General features: G+C 42.2%; 2 protein-coding genes across 3 annotated transcripts; both read left to right on the top strand.

The window, feature by feature from the left end:
* The first annotated feature begins 5993 nt into the window (after positions 1-5993).
* On the top strand, positions 5994-8426 carry LOC108570797 (probable tyrosyl-DNA phosphodiesterase). Its single transcript, XM_017932746.1, has 6 exons — positions 5994-6018; positions 6094-6177; positions 6253-7222; positions 7311-7853; positions 7925-8129; positions 8207-8426. The coding sequence occupies exons 1-6, from the start codon at positions 5994-5996 to the stop codon at positions 8336-8338; spliced, it is 1959 nt and encodes a 652-aa protein (XP_017788235.1). The 3' UTR covers positions 8339-8426.
* A 1554-nt stretch (positions 8427-9980) lies between these two features.
* Positions 9981-19768, top strand: LOC108571693 (protein THEM6). 2 transcript variants are annotated; one of them, XM_017933837.1, is made up of 5 exons: positions 9981-10178; positions 10898-11393; positions 12566-12780; positions 13259-13444; positions 19401-19768. In XM_017933837.1, the coding sequence occupies exons 2-5, from the start codon at positions 11237-11239 to the stop codon at positions 19509-19511; spliced, it is 669 nt and encodes a 222-aa protein (XP_017789326.1). In that variant the 5' UTR covers positions 9981-10178; positions 10898-11236; the 3' UTR covers positions 19512-19768. The 2 variants fall into 2 exon arrangements, with proteins under 2 accessions (XP_017789326.1, XP_017789408.1); XM_017933919.1 differs by lacking the exon at positions 9981-10178 and adding an exon at positions 10657-10677.

Here is a 19768-nt window from a genome sequence, read left to right as displayed (position 1 = left end):
AAACACATGAACGGAGTTTCGAACGAAAACCAGGAGTTATTTATAAAGTATGAATTACCAATAAACATATCGGTGAAACTATACATGCTCCATATACTCCAAAATTCCAAGCAGCACAATTTTTCTTCAAAACTCGATCATTTTCCAATTACACTTTACTTTCACCTCACGTTCAATAAGTGTCCCAGTGCTTATCAAACGAAACTCCATGTTCTCCAAGTAATCAGCATCTCACCGCGCCACACACTCCTCCGTCGTCAAAGGGTTGTACGAATTCCACTTTAAACAAAAGCACCGCGAACTCGGATTCACGAAATAACGCGTGCACGTGTTTCGTACACCGATAGAACTGCATTAACGCTCGAACTTGGCGAGAAACGACAGGAGATCGCGCGGGATAGGACGTCTGGCGTGTATCTACAGAGTTAAAAACTTCTTGTCCTTTGCATCGGGGTGCGAATTGCGAAAAAGTTCCAGATATCGGACAAGACTGTAATCCAATTTCCCAGCCAGTGTCGCCCCCTCTCTCCCTCTCCTCTTTTCACGAATCGACAGATGTCGAATCTCCCGATTAAGCTCGCAGCTTCGTTAATCCCGCCCGCCTCGAGACTCTAAGCACCGTGAACGAAACGAGCACTCCTCGGTGAAATTCTTCCAGATGGAATCCGACGAAGCAGATATGCACCGGGTCACCTCCCGCGGAGGTTTCGAAACGCGTAGTGCAACCACTTGCTGAAAATAGTTCTCCAGACGACGAGAATAGAAAACGCGACGAGGAATCGATTCGACGAGTGCACTGCGAGTTCCTTCGCCGACACAATGGAGAGGCGCCTTTCAATTACCGCGCACTCGATCACGCGGCACCCATAATCCGACGAGCAAACGTTTTCAGAAACAATTACCTGCTGAAGAAGCGAGTTGTTCATTTTCACGCCGAGGGAATTACGAATTGGCCGGCGTTTACCTGCCGGAAATGCTTTCTGTTTGGTTTGTCCCGTTGGAAACGGTGAAGATCTAGCAGCTCGAGAGTTCGCCGGTTACTCGAAACCGGTGGATAAGCTACTCGAGTGATGTTGTCGTTTGTTGCGTCGTGCGCTTCGAACAAGCGGTATGTTCGAGAGTGGTGGCGCAGGATTGTCGCTGGTTCGGGTTGTTTGCTGGTATGAAGTCGTGGTGTGATGAGGTTGCACGTATTTTATTATGTTAAATGGAAAAGACTTTATTTTGAAGAGTGGTAGTTTCTGTGGTGTTTGTCTATTTTCCCCTTTTGATCTGATGTGCGCCGCGTTGGTGCGCTTATTTATAAAAAGGTTTAGGGGTACAAGGTGGTGGTTTCCGCCAACGAGGTCAGGTCTACCCCCTTGGACGGTCCTCTCGTTGGTGCGCTTATTTATAAAAAGGTTTAGGGGTACAAGGTGGTGGTTTCCGCCAACGAGGTCGGGTCTACACCCTTGGACGGTCCTCCCTGGCCCGCGAGCATGCCGTCCACCCTGGAATTTCCAAGTTGGCAGGGTGGCGGTGTGTCGCGATGGCGGGGGAGTGAGGCCCAAGGGTAGCCCGCGCGTAATGGGACTTTGGGTGGTCAGGGAGACGTCTGTTGAATGTTCACGAGTGGGCACCGGGAAGGTATGTGGCCCGCAGAAAATTTATTTTTCTGCAGCCGTAAAACGCTTCCTGGGCTTCGTGGCCAATTTGAAAGAAAAATTAATTAACGCGGAGAAGAAAAGGGGCGTATTCAAAAATAGCGTAAACAGACGTCCATGTCATAAACCCAATCCCTAACATCGTTTGATAGAGTGCATAATTAATCGAGAGCTTTTGGGTAAATGTTGCTGCGTATTGGAAATGGGTTATGGAAATGAGATAGTCTTTGTAAACTGTTAACATTCTACTTATTCTTCGACTCAGAAGAAACGTCGATACTTTTTGAAATGCTCTATCGAACTATCTTTGGACAAAAAGGGAAAGCTGAGGTCCTTAGTCCTTAGTTTTATCTGTATTCGCAACTAGTCACCCACTTCACCTTCCAACTCTCCTGCATAGTCACAACCCAAAGTGCATCTTCCCAGAACCCTCAAGTAGCCCTATTTTCCCCATTTCCGCGTTCATTCTCTGTTTTACCACGCGCAAATACAGTGTTTTAATTCAGTGATACCCCAATATCTGCTCCTAGATCCGAGGAATTGGAGCAAACCGGGCATCGCACTACGAACTGTTTATCCTATTGTATCGCAGTGTGCGGTGCTTGGCTCGAAAACGAACACCAGACACATCTGGTGGAAGTCTTAGAGTCTTTGTCTAAAAGAACGCGGAGACATTTTTGTCCTCGCTTGATTATTTCCACAGGGTACTGTTGGAAATAGTCCAACACTGCGTTATTCGGAATTGTTTTGAATTAAATACTCAGTCACTTTCGGTCGTTTTATGAGAACGCTTGGGGATAGGTATAGTTGGTGGAAGGGATATAACGAAGTCGTAAATTAAAGTGTTACGCGGGTACGCTGATTGATGTAGTGAGACTGAAGGCTGTGTGAATTGATATTTAAAAGTTCTGCTTATGATCTTTTATTAACCCTTTCGCTACTATGGACGATTATAGTGGCTCGCTATGAAGCGTTGTATGGATACTGTGAGTGGCTACGGTCGTTTGCTGCGATACAGCTACTGCGTACAACGAGCGAGTATAGCTACCTGAGATATAACGCGGACGTTTTAAGATAGCAGATATTCGATGGAAATTTAACGGAGTTGGCTTGTTTGCACGATAATATCAATGAAAATTTTGTAAACAGCTGGTACTGCGTGATTATTTCTTGGCAGAGACTGTCGTAGCGAAATGGCTGAGGGTATAGGCTGTTAACTTTCATCGCTTCGTGCTTAGTATTTATTACCGTATTGGTAAAAAGTCGGAGAAAATATGCTCTACTTGTGGGAACGCTTGTATAGTTGGTGGAAGCAATATAATGAACTTGTAAACTAAAGCATCAAGCAACTGCACGTCGTTTGTGAATCGATATTTAAAAAGTCAGAGAAAGTGCATTGCATTTATGAAAATGCATGTATAGTTGATGGGAGCGATATAACGAGATCGTGAATTAAAGTATTATGTAGCTAACTGCACGTCGCTTGTGAATTGATACTTTGAGAAGACAGAGAAAATATGCTCTACTAGTGGGAACGCTTGTATAGTTGGTGGAAGCAATATAATGAACTTGTAAACTAAAGCATGAAGCAACTGCACGTCGTTTGTGAATTTCTACTTGTGGGAACGCTTGTATAGTTGGTGGAAGCAATATAATGAACTTGTAAACTAAAGCATGAAGCAATTGCACGTCGTTTGTGAATCGATATTTAAAAAGTTAGAGAAAGTGCATTGCATTTATGAAAATGCATGTATAGTTGATGGAAGCGATATAACGAGATCGTGAATTAAAGTATTATGTAGCTAACTGCACGTCGTTTGTGAATTGATACTTTGAAAAGACAGAGAAAATATGCTCTATTTGTGGGAACGCTTGTATAGTTGGTGGAAGCAATATTATGAACTTGTAAACTAAAGCATCAAGCAACTGCACGTCGTTTGTGAATCGATATTTAAAAAGTCAGAGAAAGTGCATTGCATTTATGCGTGCTTAGTATTTATTACCGTATTGGTAAAAAGTCGGAGAAAATATGCTCTACTTGTGGGAACGCTTGTATAGTTGGTGGAAGCAATATAATGAACTTGTAAACTAAAGCATCAAGCAACTGCACGTCGTTTGTGAATCGATATTTAAAAAGTCAGAGAAAGTGCATTGCATTTATGAAAATGCATGTATAGTTGATGGAAGCGATATAACGAGATCGTGAATTAAAGTATTATGTAGCTAACTGCACGTCGTTTGTGAATTGATACTTTAAAAAGACAGAGAAAATATACTTGATTTATGAAAACGCATGTATAGTTGGTGAAAGCGATATCATAAAGTCGTAAGTTAAAGCATTAACTGTACTTCAGTTCTGAAGTAATATTTTAAAAAGTCAGAGAAAACATGTTTCATTTATGAAACCGCTTGTATAGCTGGTAGAAGCGATATAATAAAGTCGTAAAGTAAAGCATTAAGTAGCTGTACCTCATTTATGAATTAATATTTTGAAAAATCGGAGAAAATATATTCCACTTATGAAAACGCCTGTAGAGTCGATGAAAGCGATATAATAAAGTCAAAAATTAAAGTATTCAGCAGCTGTACCTCATTTATGAATTAATATTTTGAAAAATCGGAGAAAATATATTCCACTTATGAAAACGCCTGTAGAGTCGATGAAAGCGATATAATAAAGTCAAAAATTAAAGTATTAAGCAGCTGTACCTCATTTATGAATTAAAATTTTGAAAAATCGGAGAAAATATATTCCACTTATGAAAATGCCTGTAGAGTCGATGAAAGCGATATAATAAAGTCAAAAATTAAAGTATTAAACAGCTGTACCTGACTTCTGAATTAATATTTTAAAAAATCGGAGAAAATATTTTCCATTTAAGAAAACGCCTGTATAGTGGATAGAAGCGATATAATAAATTTGTGAATTGAAGCATTAGATAGGTTCGTCACTTATGAAGTGATATTTACAATTTTTCTCCGTCGCCTGCTCAATAATTATTACCGTATTGGTAAAAATGAACTTGCAGCTCCTAAGAATGAAATCACAAACAAATGTTTCAAATCTTCTACAAAGGAAGAATTAATTCCAAGTTGGCGTCGAACGACCCTGAACAATGCTCCAACTCCTTATCTCCCTTCAAATTGCTGTTTCGGCGCTCCTATTCCGTATACTTCGACACGTGATCGATTTTACGTCTTCCCTATACATATATCGCTTCCACCAACTGTATATATGTACATTGTAGTTTATTCTCAAAATTTCCAATTTTACCTTTTCCCTCTAGAGTGCTACAATCTTTCCACATACATACTACCTTAAGTCGTATATTTTCAAACGACAGCCCATTTGTTTGCCGCTCCATCCCCCCTCTAGGCGGACTTTAATGTAATCAATCGGATACCGATGGCGGCCGGTAAATTATGCGCATGCATATTAAGCGGGCCGATTTTTAAGACCGATTCCGCGGTTCTTTCCACGGCGGGAGTGCATAGAGATGCAGTCGCCGAGTCTCCTCGTTGAAACTTAACTCCGACACTCGACGCTGGGATCGGTTAAGAACGTGCTTTTACGCGTCGAGACGCTCTTAATCGTTCCCACTGACAACTCGATTTCCCTCGATCCTTTCACCGAGATACACTTTTCTAACTTTATTTCTTCAAATACACCGTGATTAGGATTCGATTTTTTCACGTTTCACGACGTTTCGTACGAAAAATGAGGAATGACGTCATTGAACGTTAATGGCGCCAAAATTTTGTTTACCACAGTGTATCGGTATCGAGAAATTTGAGAAGCTTACCTTGTCTCGGTTTTCGCCCTTTGGTTCGTGCTGGTTAGAAGTATTTCTGGATCTTCTGTTTCGACATTTGAGGATTGATTTTGTGGGAAGTGGAAAATTAGTGGCCGAGTTGAATTCTATTCCTCCATTGTTAACCATAAATCGTCGACGATTGGTAAAGTTTAGAAACATGTTAGAATATTTACACTAATTGTTTATCGAACCACGATACATGCACACGTTAGTTTAAGCACTTGTTAATGTAGCGAACTGTGAAGAATTTTAGCGATAAACTTTGTGGTATTTCGCATTATTTGCATATTTTTTCGAAACACTTTCTAAGACGCGCGAACGCGAAGAAGTTTAGAACAGCACTAAATTTCGATTTGAACTGCTATAGTTGCGCCACTTAAACTGCAACGCCATCTGTCCCTTTTCTTGTATAATGTGAAATAATAATTTAAGGAATTAGGAGCAAATTTTGATAGTGTTACATGTAATTAATCGACGTGATATTTAAAAGTCTACGTCTTTTTGATTACTTGTTCTGTGAAATAAGTAGTACGGAATGGCAACAAGCTTTTACGCCAATAGTGGTAAGTTTCTATTAGAATTAAGGTTATAGCTTGCCTTTATGCGAATCAAAACATCGCACTGTTTTATACAAGTTTCAGTCAAAAAACCATGTCCTTACATGGAAAAATGCTATCGAAAAAATCCCATACATTTCAACGAGATGTCACATCCACATTGTGAGTATTAATTGTTTAGTTTTATTCGTATACGATGAACGTTCAGTCGTGATAAACTAAGTGTTTCATTTCAAGTGGAAAAAATTGTAAAAAACCAATTAGAAGACGAAATACGAATTCCTGAGAAGCTTGATTTTGAATGCTCCGATCGATCTCTTCTATTAGACCAATTGAAGCTCCTGCAAATAGTATTAAGGAAAGAAAGATATGGCAGTGGAAGTAATGCTGCAGACAAACTGTCTGTTAAATTTACAGAAAAAGATAGTATAGATAAGAATAATGTTAACAAAGTGAAGGAAGATTTGGATAATCTAGAAATAGTGGAAGAAAGCACAGAAAAAGGCAGTTCTTCTCGAGACAGGAAAAGAAATAAGAGTAGTTTTGGTGATAACGAAAGGGGGAAAAAGAAGTCGAAATCAAGTTACAGTAAATGTGAGGAAGGGGACCAAGAATGTACTCAAAGTCCACACACAGGTTCAGAAAGTGCTCAAAGTTCCGGTTCCACGCAAGGAATATCTATATTGAAACTTTTTCGATCGTGTAATTCTGCAAAATCCAGAAATACAGTCAGAGCGATAACAATCAAGAGAATGAAAGAAGGGGGATTTGATGTGTCGCTGGTTGAACCTGGAAATTTTGCAATGAAACATGCACTCTCCGCGCCGTATCATTTATTTTTCACAAGGGTGGAAAAGTCAAAGCCGACATACGATCAGCAATTTACTGTAACATTTCCTGAAATACTAGATATAAGCTTAGGAGAAATAGTGAATAGCTTACAAATTAATTTCATGGTTAATCTCGAATGGTTATGCTTGCAATATTTATTGGCTTGTCAAAGCACAGATATGTTAATTTTATACGGAGAAAGAGTAGACGATATAAATCTGGGCTTAAATATTACCATGATACCCATAAGTATGCCAACGAAATTTGGCTGTCACCATACTAAAGTCATGATGTTTAAATACAAAAATGACGGTATACGGGTTGTTGTATCTACCGCGAATTTGTATGCGGACGATTGGGATAATAGGACGCAAGGGTCTGTCATATAATGTTTAGCTCATTTTGTGTTTGTGTTAAAGGGGAAATCTCAATAGATAAAAGGTTGGTTCAATTTTGTTGATCAGACTTTGGATATCGCCGCTTCTTCCACCACTTCCAGAATCTGCGAATCCAAGTGATGGTGAATCGCCGACGGGTTTCAAGAAGGATCTGGAACGTTACCTCAATAAATACAGACAGCCAGCTTTAACAGAGTGGACCTCTGCTGTCAGAAGAGCAGACTTCTCTTCAGTAAATGTATTCTTTCTGGCTTCTATCCCCGGGAGGCACAAAGACTTAGAAAAAGATTTTTGGGGGCACAGAAAATTAGGCTCCGTTCTTTCTAAACATGCCAAATTACCTCCAGACTCGCCACGCTGGACATTAGTCGCTCAAAGTTCTAGTATCGGTAGCTTAGGTCCAAATTACGAAAGTTGGCTTAGAAAAGAAATAGTATCCTCGATGTCGAAGGAAAACCCGTCAAGTTTGAAAAGCCTTCCGAGCTTTCAGTTCATTTATCCCACGATAAATAATTATAAACGCAGTTTCGATGGTCAAGTTGGGTCTTCTTGTCTACCCTATAGACTTCTTACACATTCTAAACAGACATGGGTAGAATCCTACATGTAGTAAGTTCCACATTTTTACTCGTACCTCTACAGTACCTGATAACTTTTTACTTATTTCATAACTTTCTCAGCCAATGGAAGGCTACACGTACCGCGAGGGATAGAGCAATACCTCACATAAAATCTTACACAAGATTCTCGCCGGATTTCAAGGAAATTCCTTGGTTCGTTCTCACCAGTGCCAATTTAAGTAAAGCCGCTTGGGGAACGAGCGGGGTGGACTCTCACTATATCTTGAATTACGAAGCCGGTGTTGTATTTATTCCAAAATTTGTCGTACGTACAAATTCTGCTATTCGTTCATAGATAGCTAAAGATATTCTTTTCCATTTATTTTCTATTTTTTTTGTTAGACTGGATCAACAACTTTTCCTGTTCAAGAAGAAGAACCAGGAGTACCAGTCTTCCCTATTGCATACGATTTACCTCCAACGAAGTACGAGAGCGACGATAAGCCGTTTGTCCAGGATTTTTTCTTCGAATAATTAGAACGAAACGTTGTATCTATTTATTTATGCGAATTCAAAGAGCACAGCATGTACGAATCAATTTTTTTTTATAATAAATGCGATATTCACGACTATTTACAGCACGTGTGTTGATCATCGTTGAAAAGAGAAGAAATTGCAGGTTGCTCGCTCGTTGAAATGCCGTTCGTGTTAAACTCTATTAACAAAGACCTGAAACAGAATGTAATGTTTGAGCGAGACTGCCGGTAGGCTGATAGAAATTTTACGACGTCTGAAATTCCCACGTGGCACGTGACTTATTTCTTGATTCGCCGGTGATTCGTGCCGATTTCGTGGTTGCTCGTTTGACCGCTGCCTTCCCGACGTGGCATAGTATCGCTTGTGCATGCCCCGCCTTCAAACAACGTTTAACGAAGTTCTGCTTGCTCTTCTCTTCCGTACCAATTACACATAGCTTACCCGTGTTTCGTAAGGTGAGTCACAAGCAAACGCGATCGTCAATTCTCCACGTTTCTTCGAAATTCCTCGAGGAAAGAAACGGAAAGATAGTTTAATTTCGCAGATAGTGAGACTTTATATTTTTCTCTATAAAAAAATGCACTTAAGATTGACGACGATATTAAAGTAGAAAAATGCCCAGGTGTTAGAAAAATGATGAAATTCTGCACGTTCCCTTATCGCCTGTCTTATCTACGAAAGTTCCCCTTACGCTATTTTTTTCACCAGCTTAAATATTTAAGTCAACAAGCGGACGTAACCGTTTTCAAGAAATTTGAACGGCAACGCGTCGATAACGTTAATAGCGATCGATCATTCCGATAACGAAGCTAGCTAAAGTAGTTTCTTGCTGTAAAATCGACCAGTAAATGGAAGCTAGCAAAAAAATTCTACGTCGAATATCCTGTAACATAAAGCTTGTTGTGCGGTAAAACGCGATAATTCAACGTTATGATAATGAAGTAACGTAACGACGCCACTAAACCGCGCTTATGGCAATTTACGTCGCATCTACGCTCTTTAATACCGCATTTAATTCGCCGACATAAAGAGCTTATTAATAAACAAATCGAAGATGTTACCTTTATCTTCTCTTTTTTTATATAAATAATCACCGTCGTTGACTATAAAACTAGACCTCGCTGGACGTACGGATCAGCGAACACATAAAGCACCAGCAAAGGTCAAGGATATCAAAAAATTTTCAATCTACTTCCACTTGTTTTCTCTCTCACGCCGCTACTTCAGATATTCCATTTTTGCGTCAAGATTAGACCGTACACCGGTTCCGCGAGGTCGACAACGTTCATCTCTATTTTTTTGAATTAAAGAAAAAGGTAGGCGAAAACGAGCGGAGTTTGCACAACGTACAATCTCTTCTCGTCTATGCTGCTCATTCGACGTACGCGCATCGGGGAGGATGTTAAAAACATGGCGAGGAGCCGGCGTCATCCTGACTGCCGCCTGCAACCGGGGGATTCGCGCCTCTCCATTAAGAAAGGCGCCAAGGATTTTGACGTCAAAGCACGACAAGGCTTCTCGCCTCCCACTAGGAGCGAGCTTCACGGGTGGGTGTCCCCCTCGGCGCAGATGCGACTTCTGGAAAGGTACGTCCCGGCGCCCATGACGCCGCCGTCAGCGGCGACGACAACGACGTCGAACCCGTGAACACCGACGATCGCCAGTCCGTGAGATGTCGTCGACACGAACGGATACCTTTTAGCCTTACCTTGTCGCCTCTCTACCTGTGTGTTCACCGTGTTCGTGCGCGTGTTTCCAAGCATGTGCAAATTCGTGCTGCCGTGAACGAGCGTCGCGTGTCCTCACCGTCTTCTCCAGCTCGCTGACTGCCGTTTAGGTAGGTTCGTGCACCGATTCCGTGAGCCCTTCGACCGGAGCTTTTTAACAGAACGATCTGTCATTCATAAGAGGGACACTCGCGCGTTGAAAAGGAGCACCGTAGAGCGATGGCGGAGGATTTCAGGAGGATTTTTCGGAATGATAGCTACCCGGGGGGAACGTGACTCGTTTGACAATCGGGCAACATTCTAAGGGGGAAAGTGTCGAAAGTAACTTTCGCTGGGAAATTTGGAATATGTAGTTCCGTGGCATCGAAATCTTGATGGTTGCGTCGCGAGATACGCGCGGTTCGAAGGTGCCTATTTTCGATGCCCCGTCCGTTCGTCGACGATTCATCGCCAGCTGGCAGGAGCGCACGGTACATCGCGTACGTCAACTGTCCAAGTTTACATTTTTAATTAGTAGCGACGCAGCGAAGGAGTTTCCTGAAATACCTTATTTACCATTCGCCTGTTTGGGCTTGGGCAGGCACACGCGGCGGACTCTGCGTGTCAGTGGTGTGTAGCTCTTTCACAAGGAAACATTGCCGCCGCCTAACCGATTCTTATCTCGCACTTTTCATTATCGAGCGTCGCTGCCGTTGAAAACGTCTCGAGTGGAATCTTCCGCGTCGGCGATATTAATGAAAAGCGCAGACACGCCTCGGAACCGTGACTTTCAATAAATGTTCGCCCTGAGCGTTACCACAGACCGTTCTCTCTGCTTCTCACGTTTCAGGTCCGTAGTAGCCTCTACGAGTTGTATAAAGGGACGTCGAGCCAGAAGCTGCGTTCTCCGACCATCCACGGACATGACTCCTATCCGTTGAAAATGAAACTATTCACCGTGCACCGTTTGCTCATCCGTGATCCTTTGTAATGCTAGTCGAGGAACGCGACTTTTCATCGGCGAGAAACGAGCCAGGAAACGCCGTCAGCCTCGACCACCACCACCACCACCACGAATCGATAAAGTGGAGCGTGGCTTTGAAACGGTGGAGAAACTCCAAAGCCTGATCCACGCTGCCATTTATTCACCGGAGTTTTCTATTCGCCGAACAGAGACGAACCTCTCAGGATGTTAACTTGCTGGGTGTTAACCGGCATCTTCGGGGCCATCGTGCTTCTATACGGCCTAATCGAGGTCCACTATTTCCTGCGCATGTTCTTCACCGTGATCTTCGCGCGTTTCTGTAAGAAAAAGGTCCACATCCTCGACGAGACCACGATTTACGGTACGTCCTCTGTTGGCTGTATCGCCGAAGGTCGAGCGAATCGCGTTAATTAGTAATTTATTAACCACATGTAGAGTAATCGTGACCAAAACACGATTCGAGAGATTCCATGAAAATGCGTTGTACCTCGAACAGTCACGTAAGTCCAGAATCCTTACAATTCACCGACTTATCTCGTACTCGTTCCCGCAAACCTTGACCTACCATGCGCGAATCAGTTAGTCGGCCGGTTGCTCGTGTCGCAAATCCGCGCGAGTATTGATTGTACCACACGGGGTTGCAGAGATATTCGAGGAAACTGGACCAACCAGTTGAAACGTAAACAACGTGAATTTCGTAGGAAATAGCGTCGCTCTTTCAGCTGAATTTTCGCACGGTTACGTTTGAAAGGAGGCTCTCCACCGAGAGACGAGATACATCTCTGTCGCGACCTATGCTTTACAACTCGGAGGAGGGATGATAAATCTTCGAAAGAATTAGTATGCTTCGAGATCCACGCTAATGCTGATCTTTTATTTATCAGTTCTCGTTACGGACAAGGAAACCGAGAGATCCTCCTTCTTCGTTCGCCTCTCGGTCGCGCCTTCTCCTATTCATTTCGTTGATCTTGTGCGATCCGTGCCTTCACATCCGTCAACAAGATCGACGACGAACTAGAAGATACAAAGAGCGCCTCGACGAACGGCTTGAAATCCCAATTTTTTCTTAGATTCTCATTTTTACCTTGGCAATCTTATTAACCAAAGTTCTCGGTATCCATTTACAGTGTCGAAGATGCACAAGTGTCGCACGGTTACGTGACCATTCGAAAGTTATTCGCGTGCTCTTAATTCCCTCGAGTTCGATCGAAAAAAAATCACAAAAGGTACATTTCGCAATTGCACCCTCTGAGACACTTTTTCTTTCTGGAAAAGTTGCGCGCGATAAGGGAAGCGTTCGTGATCCGAAAAGAAGAAGAGATTCTGTCTCGAATTCGCAGATTTCGCGGTCCGAAACGAAGAAGAAAAGTTTCTTACTCGAATTCGCAGTTTTCGCGGTCCGCAAAGAAGAGATTCGCAGTTTTCGCGATCCTTGGAAGATCCACGATAATATTTTCGAATCACCGAGCATAGTTATTCGTCGAACTTGGTGCACGCAGTTCTTGCAGTCGTATCAATATTTGATTTTCACAGGTATCTGCACTACCACAGACGTGGACACGTTGCTCTATCACATGAACAACGCGAGGTATCTTCGGGAGTTGGACTTCGCCAGGGCTGATTTCTACGAGAGGACCAGTTTGTACCGTGAGATCTGCTCGCAAGGATCCGGGGTTGTACAGGGAGCGGCGACGATACGTTACAGACGTTTCGTCAAGCCTTTGTCCATCTTCAAGATAACGTCTAAGGTAGTGAAAAATCAGCATCGCGATCGTTGTACTTTGACCAATCACTCTTAGAATACTTAGAAACATTTTTACGACACTTCGACGAAGTGGCAACTCTCTACCATTATCAACATTTGTTCCTGAGAAATTCTTGGAAAGATAAGAACGCAGAGAGAAAACCGAGCCTGTTCGAATGTTATCGTGCAAATCTTTGTAGTAGGTACTTTAGAGGTCGCGGTCTCTCTTGAGAGTGGTTAACGATTTGTAATTTCGTATGCGTCGCGTGTGACGCATCGTATCGAAAATGTATTCCATCCTTCTCGCTATCAGCTTTATCGCGATGCAGCTGGCATAAAAGAATATGTATACACGTCTCTAGCTGTTGGTTCTTTTTCTTCCTTTTTTTCTGTTACCGTAAATAAAAGCAGACGGTTACGTTGGCAAATGTGGTAAGAGAGCGTGGATTCTCTCGTCGAAATGTAACACGATGTCCTTGCAGATCATATACTGGGACGAGAAATCCGTGTTCATGGAACACCGGTTCATTACTCCTAGCGACGGGTTTGTCAGGGCCATCGCGATTTGCAGACAAAGGCTGTTGGACTGCAGCGCGGAGGCCGTAATCGGCTCCCTCATGGAAAGAGGAGTAAAACAAAATGGTAGCATCGACGCGGGCGCAACTCAGGTAAGATTTCTGAAAAAAAGTAATATATATATGTACACTGCCGCTCAAAAGTATTAAGACACTTTCTTAATTTGAACAAATGTCTGAAAAATGTTATGAAACCATTAACGAATGACACTAAATGATACATGTTTTGTTTCGTACCACACTGGAGTATGCAGGGTGTCCCAGAATTGATGGTACAACCGTGGAGGAGGTGATTCTACACGAAAAAATAAGTCGAAGTTTTCTTCGTTTTCGAGAAAATCGACTTTAAGTTTTCTTCGACTACGCATGCACCCAACCATATGGTCTCGATGTAGACCATATGTCGTAGGTTCATGAGTAATAATAAGGCATGTAATTATCAAGATTTCCTTTATTAATGCATGTTGAAAGTTTTGATTAATTGTGAAAAAACAGCACGTAATGTTTATAAGTTGTTTGTTACAATAAATAACTCCAGTGGAATGTAAGCTATTGTGGCGGTCCGAAGCGTGGGATTGTAGTTGGACGACGGCACTAGACTGTCTAGCTGGTTTCTTCGAGTCCTTAGGCCAGCAAGGGGTGCAATAAACCCAGGTCAAGAGACTTTCCCCGCTTACGCACCGAGAGAGTACGCGCATGTTAACGGTGAATTCCGTCAATGCAAAAATTGTTGAAAATGCTGGCCACCGTGCACCGAACGTCGAGATCCGTTCGTCCACGACATAGTGGGGTGGCATGCGTACTCGAAGAAAATTTAAAGGCGATTTTCTCGGAAACGAAGCCTCGAATGAAAACAATTTATTCCATATTTTCGACTTATTTTCTCGTGTCCATCAATACTGGGATGGCACCTCAATACTGGGAGACCTTAAACAATAGTTATATCTTCTTTTCGTGTATGTCTCCGCCTCTTGCCTTTATTGTATCATTCACGATTCTGGGCATCCTGGCTATTAATTTTTCTATTGTGTCAGATGTAATGCTCCTCCACACTATGTCTAAGATTTCCCACAAGTTTTTCCGACTTAGGACACAGCGAAGACATATCTCATAAACATTTTACAATTTCAAGGGCTTAAGTAATGAGTTTATTCACAATCATACAACTAGAATACGCTAAATATATTAGGTTGTCGGGAAAGTTCCTTTCGTAATCTGAACCATCGTATCTCTGTTTCTAATTGACATAGTAACAGAATTTAAACGGTACTTTCCTCGAGAGTTAAAGGCGAATCCAACGCAGTGCTCAAATTCTTTGTAAGACGAACAGGGATGTTCTCTGCATTGGAGCGAGGATGTTGAATTTTTCTTGGCAACGCTCCACAGCAGAAAATATAGTTCGCTTTAGGTGTAATTTTAGGGGTACGTCGGATTTATATTCAAGTAACGAGTAAAATACCTATCGGTTTTTGTCGCTATCTCAATTAGAAACAGAGATACGCCAGTTTGAATTCTTCCGACATTTCGCTACGAACTTTCCAAACCACCCGGTGTGTACTTCTTGTGTGTAGTGTGGGATTCTTGTCCACTAAAACCTCCATGGGCCATGGCTACCTTCGTTGGTAACACGAGAAGGGGGCTTCGAGAATCATTTTCAAACGCTTTCGAGTACACAGTCAACCCTCCTATAACGCAATTAATTCGCAGCGCGTTATGTGGGAAACGCGTTGTAAGACTGAGGTGTTGTATGGAAACCACGAACCAAGGGTACCGCGTTATAGGAGGGCCGTCGCAATTTTTGCTCCGCGTTATAGAAGGGCCATTGTAATTTTTACTCCGCGTTTCAAAAATACCGCGTTATAGGAGGGTCGCCGTAATTTTTGCTCCGCGTTATAGAGGGGCCCTGGCAAATTTTGCTCCGCGTTTCAAAAATACCGCGTTATAGGAGGGTCGCCGTAACTTTTGCTCCGCGTGATAGAGGGGCCGTGGCAAATTTTGCTCCGCGTTTCAAAAATACCGCGTTATAGGAGGGTCGCCGTAATTTTTGCTCCGCGTTATAGAAGGGCCATTGTAATTTTTACTCCGCGTTTCAAAAATACCGCGTTATAGGAGGGTCGCCGTAATTTTTGCTCCGCGTTATAGAAGGGCCATTGTAATTTTTACTCCGCGTTTCAAAAATACCGCGTTATAGGAGGGTCGCCGTAATTTTTGCTCCGCGTTATAGAAGGGCCATTGTAATTTTTACTCCGCGTTTCAAAAATACCGCGTTATAGGAGGGTCGCCGTAATTTTTGCTCCGCGTTATAGAAGGGCCATTGTAATTTTTACTCCGCGTTTCAAAAATACCGCGTTATAGGAGGGTCGCCGTAACTTTTGCTCCGCGTGATAGAAGGGCCGTGGCAAATTTTGCGCCGCGTTATATGGAAACCGCGTTTCAAAAATACCGCGTTATAGGAGGGTCGCCCCAATTTTTCCTGCGCGTTTCAAGGGTACCGCGTTACAGAAGAGCCGCCGCAATTTTTGCTCCGCGTTATAGAAGGGCCGTTGTAATTTTTACTCCGCGTTTCAAAAATACCGCGTTATAGGAGGGTCGCCATAATTTTTGCTCCGCGTTATAGAGGGGCCGTGGCAAATTTTGCTCCGCGTTATATGGAAACCGCGTTTCAAAAATACCGCGTTATAGGAGAGCCGCCGCAATTTTTCCTCCGCGTTACAGAAGGACCGTGGCAATTTTTGCTCCGCGTTATGTAGAAACTGCGTTATGGAGGAGCCGTCACAATGTTTGCTCCGCGTTATAGGAGAGTTAGAACCGGGACCTCCGTCCTCAAATAGGAAATCGACAAGAAAAAATAGCGCAAAGTCTCGGCTTGCCAGTCCTAAGTCTCGGGTTCCATTTCCCATTTTTTGAGTCTCTCGATTTTTTTCTCGGTTCCTACAACATACACTACCCTGCGTAAGTATTTGGACACTCGATGCGATCTAATTAAAAGGTTCATATGTCTTTATTATATTGCAATATTTCTACCTATAATCAGCAACAATGAATGTCGTTGAGGTGTAGAAGATCTAGGATCTAGTATATGATAATAAATTTACCAACAAATTAATGAAAATTATTAAATATTGTGAAATATTCTTCTTTTCGTAGAATTCCATCTATTCTTACTAAACTGTCCACTTTATTTGCACCAAAACATTACATTACCACCTCCATGTTTCACCGTTGGCACAACATATTGGGGTTTTCGCAACATCAATTTTCCACCGATTTCACTTTCGTAATTGCTTTTTCATTTATACTACTCCATGTCAAATGTTATTTTCATTGGTGTTTATAAACACTATGCGGGTCGCCTGGCATAAGATCGCAAGCCGAAACTGTATTAGAGAGTTTTATTTAAAGTATATTTCCTGCATAGTGTCCAAATATTTATGCACGATAGAGTAGGGGAAAGCGGGGTAATTCCGGCCACTTCAATATCTCAAAATAATACGGTACTGCCAATTGGTAATGATGCAACTAGCTAACATTTATCGTTTCTGTGACTGTAGCAGCCTTTTGTTTTAAACAATACCTGAATGTTCATTTTGCAACGAAACCTTGCAACAGTGGGCAATTTTCAAGCAAGCTAAATTAGTACTTAGAATCGACATAAATTATTAACATTAATCTCATTGAATAGAGAAACGTTTCTACTTTCAAAGTCACGTTTGGTTTTTTGTTACATGTAAATTCAATTCCGTGTATTATGTCGTGTACTCGCGTCGGTTTGCGTTGTATTGCAAACTTAGATCACGAGAGAAAACATTCGGATAATTCTTACCGAGGCCTGAAGCGGCCACGGACTGCTTTATTTCGAACGTTATCGTATATAAAAAATCTTGGTTGATCGTTCAGTGCTCGGACTGATTGAGTAGATGGTTGTTTCTTGTCGGCGTTCGGAACAAGGCTGCCTGAAAATTTGGAGGAGTACCAGAAATGAGAGTTGGTGTGGGAGTTAAAATTTCGGGGGTAGAATGTTGGAACGATAGAAGTTCGGTGACTGGTCTGAGGATATTTTGTAAGAAGTTAGGGAAAGGGTAAAAATGGGGACGGAAGGTCGAGGTGGCCAGGGTTTTGGAAAATCCCAGTAGGAGAGGAATTCGGACATCGGAGAAGGAAAAGACTAGTTTGCTAATTGGAAAATAGGTGCAATGGGTGGTAAAAATGTGCTAAATTGTCGTTCGGGTAAACGTTTTACGGGGGTACTCTCGTCTGACCGTCCCGTTAATCCTCTGCGTCGAGGCTCGTTTCATGATTTTTTGGAAATCATTGTTCCTTACGGAACATATTACTTGAAATATCTGAACACGAGGTGTGGGGTAATACCGGTCAAAATTCAGGGGAAATTCCAGCCAGCTTTTAACGTTGCTATTTTCTGGCGTAGATGCCACGAACGTACAAAAGAATTGCGAAGAAGGCAGATTGGAGCCAGGAAAATTTATTAAAGGCCATAGAGGTCATTAGTGAAAGAAAAATGCCGGTTAATTGGGACACATTGGGACCGGACTAGTTTGTCCCAAAAAAGCGAATTTCAACAGGCAAAATTTGAAGAACGTAAAAAATGATGCTGGAAACGATTTATTGAAAATGTGCGTTTAAGCATGCAAAGAAAGCTAACAATAAGTAAATAAACACGTATTTATATTCCGTTCTTCAGTATAAACGGCGGTGCCGCTTAACCGGCGTCTCAATTAGCCGGAATCTACTGCATAAGGCAGCACAATTTAAAGTTATGGTTCTGCAATTTAAAATATTTCTAGGTTCTAATGTTGCTACAAAAGTTGGAAGAAAACCAAGAGATTCAGTTAACAAAAAAAGTGAAACCGCTGCTAACTACAAAGTTTAATTTAACAGTTTTCTTACCTCTTTCGTAAAGAAAAATCAGCCAAATGCTGTTTTCAGTTTTCTCTTTCCAATTTATTACAACATAAATGTATGCCTTCTCGGCTATACTGATACAAACTAGACACTTCAAGCTATCGACGAATATCAAAAAATTAGCAAACGTGTAACTTGTTCAAATTTTATAGCACTTCTTGCTTATGTAGCCGGAATTACCCCGCTCTCCCCTACATAATTATTTAGAAAATAATTTACATACATTACGTGTCAATACTGTGGAAATGCTCGATTAGAAGAATGATTGCACCGTGTGCGCGGAAGGATAGAGTCGCGTGTGAATGTTTAGTTGAAAACCGTAGCTGCATGAACGAAGAATATTTGGGTCGGAGCGATAGAGGTGTGAGTGATAAGTGTTTGGAACGAGAGCGTGAGAGTATCGGAACAAAGAGTGCGTGAAAAGTTCGGTGGACGTAACTGGATGAGTTTCGAGAATATCCGCGAAGAGTGGAAGAACTAGAGGAACAGAGTACTACCACTAGCTTAACACTAGAACTACCGACCAGGTAAAAATCACCCATCAGCATCTTCCAAAAAAACGTGAACGCTCGATACTGCTAAGTATTATCCTTCGTAACTTTCCCAATTTATATTTGTATAAGTATGAATCCAATTTTCCAATCACGGTTTACTTACATGAAAATTCACTTTTGGAAAGCCGCTAATAGATCATTTCGACCCAATTGCTAGTTCTAGTGTTCAGTGTTGCTCAGTACTAATACAGCGTTAGTCTCTGATAATCTCAATTGATAAACTAAGTCCACCACCGAACATTTCTACCCTTGGGTACCAACCACGACTCATGGACGCTAGCCTCTCGCGTTGGTATCTTCGGTAAACGCCAGCGAAATATTTCGCAGTTTAGTTCTTAGTCACTTAGAACCTTTTACCTCAACCCCTCTCTAGTCCCTTCCACGTCCTTTTCCAATCCCTATAAATATAACAACCTCGCCGATGCTCGTTATTTTCCATATCTCTGTACGATTCACGTGTTTAGACTCTTAAATAAACCTCTTGTTAAGATTTTATAAAGTGTTGTACACGTTCCATCACCCGGAATCCAACACTACAACTCATGTTCACAACCGACTAAAATTACGCATTACAGATACCTCACGTCAGGCCGCAGATGCCGCCGGAAGTGGCGAGGTGGTTGGAGAGCAACGAAATCTCTTCGGCGTCGCTTCGTCAAAGCCCGACGGTGACGACGCATTGCTGACAAAAGGAGGACGCAGCGTCCATCACAAATGGCACCGTCTCCACTTCCGTCTACGCGATCACGGCCGTGTAAGGTCGAAGACTTGGATCGATTCCTGTCCTGTCTGCGGTCGTCGTTTACAGCGCGAACGAGAGAAAACCTCCCCGTCGTTTTTAATCGCGTCGAACGACCCTAACACGATGTACAGCCTCGTCTAATCAATTCTTCTTTTCCTCCTTTTCTTATATCTTTATTTCTCTCTCTCTCTCTCTCTCTCT

The sequence above is a fragment of the Habropoda laboriosa genome, unplaced genomic scaffold (genome assembly GCF_001263275.1).
Source record: "Habropoda laboriosa isolate 0110345459 unplaced genomic scaffold, ASM126327v1 scaffold10, whole genome shotgun sequence".
In the NCBI taxonomy this organism is placed as follows: domain Eukaryota; kingdom Metazoa; phylum Arthropoda; class Insecta; order Hymenoptera; family Apidae; genus Habropoda; species Habropoda laboriosa.
This window is presented reverse-complemented; position numbering and strand designations above follow the sequence as displayed.

Bases quoted from the DNA above. Each gene is read 5' to 3' on its own strand.
- LOC108570797 (XM_017932746.1), top strand. From the start codon at position 5,994: ATGGCAACAAGCTTTTACGCCAATA. The intron at 6,178-6,252 runs GTGAGTATTAAT...TTTCATTTCAAG, and splicing joins CGAGATGTCACATCCACATT to TGGAAAAAATTGTAAAAAAC. The intron at 7,223-7,310 runs GTCTGTCATATA...TTTGTTGATCAG, and splicing joins TGGGATAATAGGACGCAAGG to ACTTTGGATATCGCCGCTTC.
- LOC108571693 (XM_017933837.1), top strand. From the start codon at position 11,237: ATGTTAACTTGCTGGGTGTTAACCGGCATCTTCGGGGCCATCGTGCTT. The intron at 11,394-12,565 runs GTACGTCCTCTG...TGATTTTCACAG, and splicing joins CGACGAGACCACGATTTACG to GTATCTGCACTACCACAGAC. The intron at 12,781-13,258 runs GTAGTGAAAAAT...ATGTCCTTGCAG, and splicing joins TCTTCAAGATAACGTCTAAG to ATCATATACTGGGACGAGAA.